This window comes from Olea europaea, unplaced genomic scaffold, assembly GCF_002742605.1.
Source record: "Olea europaea var. sylvestris unplaced genomic scaffold, O_europaea_v1 scaffold531, whole genome shotgun sequence".
Lineage (NCBI taxonomy): Eukaryota > Viridiplantae > Streptophyta > Magnoliopsida > Lamiales > Oleaceae > Olea > Olea europaea.
Window position 1 is genome coordinate 155,028 of NW_019263633.1, and position 7,060 is coordinate 162,087.

At 32.2% G+C, this 7,060-nt stretch overlaps 1 protein-coding gene across 1 annotated transcript; it reads left to right on the top strand.

The window, feature by feature from the left end:
- The first annotated feature begins 2,106 nt into the window (after positions 1 to 2,106).
- On the top strand, positions 2,107 to 4,148 carry LOC111388843 (ethylene-responsive transcription factor 1B-like). Its single transcript, XM_023013657.1, has 2 exons — positions 2,107 to 2,687; positions 3,970 to 4,148. The coding sequence occupies exon 1, from the start codon at positions 2,159 to 2,161 to the stop codon at positions 2,681 to 2,683; it is 525 nt and encodes a 174-aa protein (XP_022869425.1). The 5' UTR covers positions 2,107 to 2,158; the 3' UTR covers positions 2,684 to 2,687; positions 3,970 to 4,148.
- Positions 4,149 to 7,060: the final 2,912 nt, after the last annotated feature.

A 7,060-nucleotide genomic window follows, 5' to 3' on the forward strand; every position in this document is an offset into this window, starting at 1 on the left:
CGTCGCAGACATAATACCATTAAGCAATTTATCTTTAATGAGATCATCTCCATAGATTATGTAAAATCAAATGAGATCATTATCGATCCACTTGCGAATGACTTGCCTAGAGATCGAGTATGTTGCCTATTGAAAAGAATGGGATTAAAGTTGATTGCTAAGAGTCTTTGTAATGGTAACTCTACCTTGTTGACTGGACATCCCAAGATCTTAGTTCAAAAGGACAACTAAGTTATGAGGATTCAATGAAATACTTAGAAAATTATTTCCTAACTCAATCCTATGATATTAAAGTACTTTTTGCAAAGTGGTCAAAGGTTAATATACTCTTTTAATGATTCATATATCATGATTGAGTCAAGTAAAGTAGGTCAGAATACTCTTAATAGGAGGTCACATATATAAGCATGAAGTGGGGCCACTTCAATAAGTATTGTTCGAGGCTAAAATTCTCTACATACTTATGAAACCTAAGAGCCATTCAAGGCCAAAATGAACCAAGTTATGAGAAACGTGAACGAATTAGGGAAAACATCTATATGAGTATTATTGTCTTTGCTTACACTAACAGCTGAAAAGACATCACGTTCACCAATTAACCAAGTAAGTCCGATAGCATTTCACTAAGGAATGCTCAAAGTCAGAAGCTACCTTACCTGATCCAGTGTTTTCACCCCTCTTACTCTACAGTGCAGAATAAATTTGTCATTGAATATACATATCTCCGTTCATATGGCGGATTGTTGGGAATTAGTTTACAATTGAGAAAAATTGGTTAAGTAGAAATGTGGAAAAGTAAATTTTGTGTCAACTTTGACCAATTTGACCAAATATTCAACTTAATCCGGTAGTCAAATTACAAGGGTAAATATACTAATTTGTTCTTCTTGTCGAATAGGTCATCGTGATATATTTGAAATCTCAAAATCAATTCCGGATGAATGAGAAATCGTGGTTCAAAATTAGAAGAAAAATAGAGGAAAATTAGCACGGATTCTGCCTAACTTCCTGGGTTGCCTAATGCTTGAGCGATGGGGCTATCTCTTGAGCGACATGCTGGCAAAAAGTTTCTGTTAAAATTTTGACATTGGCACTCGAGTGAAAGTCTAGCAACAGACTAGCGACAACAAGTGATGCTTCTCTTCACCTTCAACCTCTTATCCTCTATAAATAGAATCCTTTGGATGTCCATAATGCATCCATATCACTTTTGTATTGAGCATTGCATAAAATATCTTGCAAAAACTCTTCAAAGTCATTCCAAACATATTTCTTCTTATTGAGAGAAGGCTCTATTCTAAGTTCGCTGAAACTTGAAATTCGAAATTTTGACATTGGCACTCGAGTGAAAGTCTAGCAACAGACTAGCGACAACAAGTGATGCTTCTCTTCACCTTCAACCTCTTATCCTCTATAAATAGAATCCTTTGGATGTCCATAATGCATCCATATCACTTTTGTATTGAGCATTGCATAAAATATCTTGCAAAAACTCTTCAAAGTCATTCCAAACATATTTCTTCTTATTGAGAGAAGGCTCTATTCTAAGTTCGCTGAAACTTGTAATTCGAAATGCTTCTACTACAAGTTGAATATGTTATATCTTGGGAGACAAATGTCATATACCATTACCACAGTTGCGAGGCAATATTGTCTTGAGAAAATAATAATTATCATTTGCCTCGAATCTCTTTCTTCTATTTTTCTTGTTTTTTTGTTGGTTTACATACCCTTAAATTTTGTTGTGTATAATTACACTAGTGCGAATTAAACATTTCTAATTCATTGATTCATTACAAACAACCCTTTCTCCACCATATTCTAAACAACAAATTTGTCGTCACAAACCATATATGATATCAAAATAATACTATTGCAACAGTAGTGCATCATTTTATTTTCTTCTTGGGACAAAAGAAATTTACTCCCTTTGACCCCATCAAGACAGAAAATCCACAAAACTTTAATAATAAAGCCAAAGCGTTTCTGGTTGTCCAAAGAATCTTGGCTTTCATTATCCAACTCAATTTTAACCTTATTAGTCTCCTCCCACAGTCTTACTTATGCTTACTATTTTGGTTCATAAGGGTTGCGGCCATTCAAGATTTCGTACAAAAGAAAAGAAAGAAAGAAGAAAGTATTTGTTTTAAAATTAATTATGGATCCTTCAAAAGAACAAGATGAGAACCTAACTTTCAACATCGATGCTAAGGAAGAAGCTGAATACTCCAAGGGTTTGAACAGTACGGAAGAAGAAATGGAAGAATTTTTTGGGAATGCTACAGAAGTTAATAAAGAAACGCGCTATATTGGTGTTAGAAAACGGCCATGGGGAAAGTATGCAGCTGAGATAAGGGATTCCACAAGAAATGGAACAAGGGTTTGGCTTGGGACTTTTAACAGTGCAGAAGAAGCTGCTTTGGTTTATGATCAAGCTGCATTTGAGATGCGCGGAGCGTCTGCAGCCATTAATTTTCCCATAGAAAAAGTAAAAGAATCTCTTAGTAAAATGAATTACAGGTGCGAGGATGGTTCATCACCAGCTGAAACCATAAAAGAGACTCACAGGACTCGGAATTCGTCGAAGCGCAAATGCAAAATGAAACAAATTAGTGAAGAAAATGTTTTGGTGCTTGAGGACTTGGGATCTGATCTATTAGACCAGCTTTTATCTGAGAGTTGATTTTGTAAGTAAACAGGAAATCTTGTGCGTTTGTGAATCCATTTGTCCATTTTCTTTAAATTTTCATTTCATTTCGGGTTAATTGTTCTTTTTCTTGGTCCTTCACCCATTCTTGCTTGAACCCGATATCTTAAATTCTTTCCCTTCATTTTCCGTTTTCCATATATATGCCATTCATGAATTTCAAATCCATTTAAATTAAACCTTACCGTCTTTGCACTCCAAATTAATTATTTTTTAAAATATAGAAATTTTTCATTCAGTTTAAACAGACTGCTAGACATATGAGCCTCCTTGTTTAATTATGAACAGTAGTTTGATTATTTCTTTATTTAGATATGTTTTAGATTTGACAGTCAAAAAGTTCTTTCGTTGGCTTATTTTTAGTAGTTCTGTTCAATAATTGATTGAGAAATATGTTGTAAATAGTTCCTTGATTTATCTATACTGGGAATTATTTCAAAACACAGCTGAAAAGATTTCCACACAACAGCATCATATTCCACATATAGTTCTTAGCTCAGACAAGTTTAATAACGTTTTTCCTCACTTCAAAGTGCTACCTCCATGCATTGTTTGTGGTGAAAACTCATAGAATGTTTGATGTTGAAGTCGAATAAATTCTACTCATGCCTTGAATTAACCACGGTTTATGTACTCATATGCCAATTTATATATTACAATGTTTGCTCATACAATCAGTTTGTAAGCTTATTTCCTGCCATCTTTCTAATCATGTAATGTTTCCAACTTTCATACATGACACTAAATATTTGAATAGTTAAATTTTTTTTTTCCTTTTTCTTTTATGAAAGTAATCTAAAGATTCTGAACGTGTCATGGAGAAAAAAATCGATCATGTTAATTCGAAGATTAGAACTAACTAACGAAGTTCAGCAAACGAATTTGCAAGAAATATAGATGTTTTGCCATTACTGTTATATCAGACTTAGATGTTCACCCACCAAATTAATGATCAAGACTAGGAAAATTTATGTACTGATTATGATTTTGCCACCTCTACTTGTCCAAATCCCCACCGTTAATTTTTCTTATGATTATCTGTTATTATCTCTGAGGAGCAATCCCTACTTATTAGGCCATCTTGATATTGTTATTTTTTGTTGTTACATAGTATGGTTTATTTAGGCATGCCCTCTCCCCCTCTCCCAAATAACTTTGGTGCTTTCTTGGTGCGGTCAATTTGTTGGTTGGTCTATTCGGATAGCTTCCCGCTGTTTTCCTATTTTTTATATGCTAAGGTATAGCTCCTTTGATGTGTGCAGTGTTTATCCTAAGGGCTCCTCTCCTACCCATGAAAAAGGAAAAAGGAAAAAAGGCCAAAGGGAGAAGAAGAAGTTCCAAGTATTGAAAGCAGAGGCACCATGAAAATGAGTTTTCAGGCAAATGCTCCACTATATACCCTATGGGTTATTTAGTTCAAGTATATTAACTATTTCATTATTATAAAGCCTTACTCTATTTATTTATTTATTTATTTATTTTGTTGGGAATGCATACTTAGCTCGTGAATATTCAGACAATAAAAAGATAAGGGGGAAAAAAAGATTGAAAAAGTTATGAATTCCATTGAGTTTTCTTTACTTGATCAAAAGTATTTTTGAATGTGTAACAAAGTATAAAATGTATCATCATGCTCTATAGAAATAAAGTTCACTCTTTATCATGATGTTACAAAATGAATTCTAGGTGTTGAATAAATGGTGCAGTTTAATTACTTTAGCCTGCTAAACTTGCCCCCTGCTGTTTTTTATTTGTTCAATTTATTTAATTCCGAAATTACATCTAGGATAACATGATTTTTACTTTAATATTCAAAGTGAAACCAGTTAATTTCTTGATCCTATAAAGAAAAACAATAAAAATATTATAATGTTTTGAATGGAGAAGTGAGAGCTTCAGTCCAATTCAACCCAATTAACCTAGTGCCATCCATTTTGTAACTAGTAATGCTAGATGCAGGTTACAATAGATTCAATTAAATCTAATAAAATGTAAGAGTATATATAGAACTCAGTTAACTGAATTTATCATATTCTTCCACTTAAATGAGTATTCTAGCACCATTGCTTCTAGATAGCATTATTCTTTTGTAAAAACCTAATAAAACCTATATTGGATGGAATAATGTGGTTGACAGTCACTTAGTCATGGAAGAGATATCTTTTTTACCTCACCTACAATTTTTCATACCACAAATAAAATATTTTTACACTATTTAAAAGTGCTAGTTCAGTATATTATTTACAGTCTTTTGAAAGCTCCTTGTTTGTATATAAAGGTTCTATGCAACGTGTGCATATTGAAATGTTATGATTTTTCAAATTAGTCGTGAGTATTCAAAGTGGTGCATAATGAATAGTCATAAACATTTGTATAGAGTGCGATGTAGACTGTTAGATCATGTCCAATCTGAAATCTGCAATCTAATGATTACAATAAATTTGTGTCAAAAGATGTGACCATTGAGAATAGATTTATTACATATCTCGGTTCATGCTATCTCTTAAAAATTTCTTCATTTTCTATATCTATGCAAGTAGTTAGTTGCTCATTATTATGCACAGATCATAATTTTAGTAAGTTAAAAGACTATACTTATTTTGCAGGTGTTTTTAGCTAGCTCAATAAACCATCACATATTCAAAATTTGCTGACGAGGAAACCAAAATAAATTTGAATCACGTGCTGGAAGTAGTGCTGTAATTGATTTCCCTATTATCAGCCAATTCATGATTTCATTTACAAATGGTTTTATTTGGAAAGTTTAAATGAAAATAGAACTGATGTTTTTTTAATCAATGTGTAGTATATTTTAAAATTTGAAATATATATGGTATTATATGAAATATTATATATTTCATATGTAAATGCGATTTTTTCCCTGTTATCGTGGTGACTAGTAGTTTAAGTGGGTTGAAGTGAGATGGAATATATGCTAGTCTATTTGTTACATGGACACGCTTAACTCTATGAAATAATATTTGTACAAGTTAGAGATAATATTATGTTAAATATTGCCAAAAATTGTATAATAGAAATCTATATCACTAAAAAGAAATTATTTTTGAGATTGAGGATCCGCTATAAGTCATTTGATTCCCTTTTTTTATTATTATTTATCTCAATCTTACGAGAAAGACACGTGATTCAGGAATAGAGATAGCAAATGCCTGGGAAACCATTACATTTGCGCAAGTAATAAAGAGTTCCATGTTCAGGTATCTACTTAAAAAGAAATTGTTTTAATGTAATAAATGCCATCCAACGTTTGAACCATATTATTCAGCTAAGTTCAAGTTTATTTCAATATTTGTAGGTAGCATTGGTGTTTACAAATTACAAACTTAACTTAAATCCAGGTGACCATAGGATGTGGGGGTGGCGTTTGTTTGGATAGATTGTTTTATCATCGCTTCTTGTTAAATTCAAGTATTCCTTGAGTTTGGGGGGGGGGGGGGGGGGGGGGGGGGGGCAGTCTATTAATAAATATATTTTACTATTGAAAGTGTAGTTGCTTCATGGAAATGTTCCGTGCAACTTGAGAACTAGAAGACTAAATTAGAGTTTAAATAGGCTAGAATGAAGCATGTGGCTTCAAAATATTTTGAAGAATTTCAAAATTGGTGACAATATGTGCTTGTTATGTGATTTGACCCAAATAACTAGCTATAAACGGAATGGCACAGAATATTGTGTATAATGGTAAGTTTCGGCATCTATACTATAAAATAATATCATTTGACATTTACTCTCAAATGAAACAATATCGACTATTTTATCATAGAATAACTTAATGAATCTATTTACAAAAGGGTTATATAGATAGGAAATAAACTACACATCAAGAAAAAATGAGTTCAAAACCTAAATCTAATGGTTCAACTTAATGAAAACTTAATCGGTTACTGAAGATTCCTCGGACTAGTTTCAATAAGAAAACTAATTATGAATGGTTTGATGAAAATCACTTCAGAGTTTACCTCTATATTTCTATGATGTAAATAAGTGCTACATACGATAGATTCTTTAGGATAAGCTATACTTTTAAAGGTTACCTTAACTATGTGAGTATGAATATGGTCAGCTCTATGAGGATTATTTTTAGGTGAATTCTTTAACATATTTGCAAGAACCCAAGAGAGTTTAGGGCCAAAATAATGAAGACAATAAAAAATCAAAGTTATTTGAGAGATAATGTGCTTAATCTATTGTATAAGTTGCAATAATATCTGACAATCCAAAATGTTGAGTTCACTAATTAGCTAACTGAATCCGATAAATTTTTATTGAGAAATTTTCAAAGTGAAAACTATCTATCTTGATGTATTATCTTTCAGATAGCGCTCTTCTTCG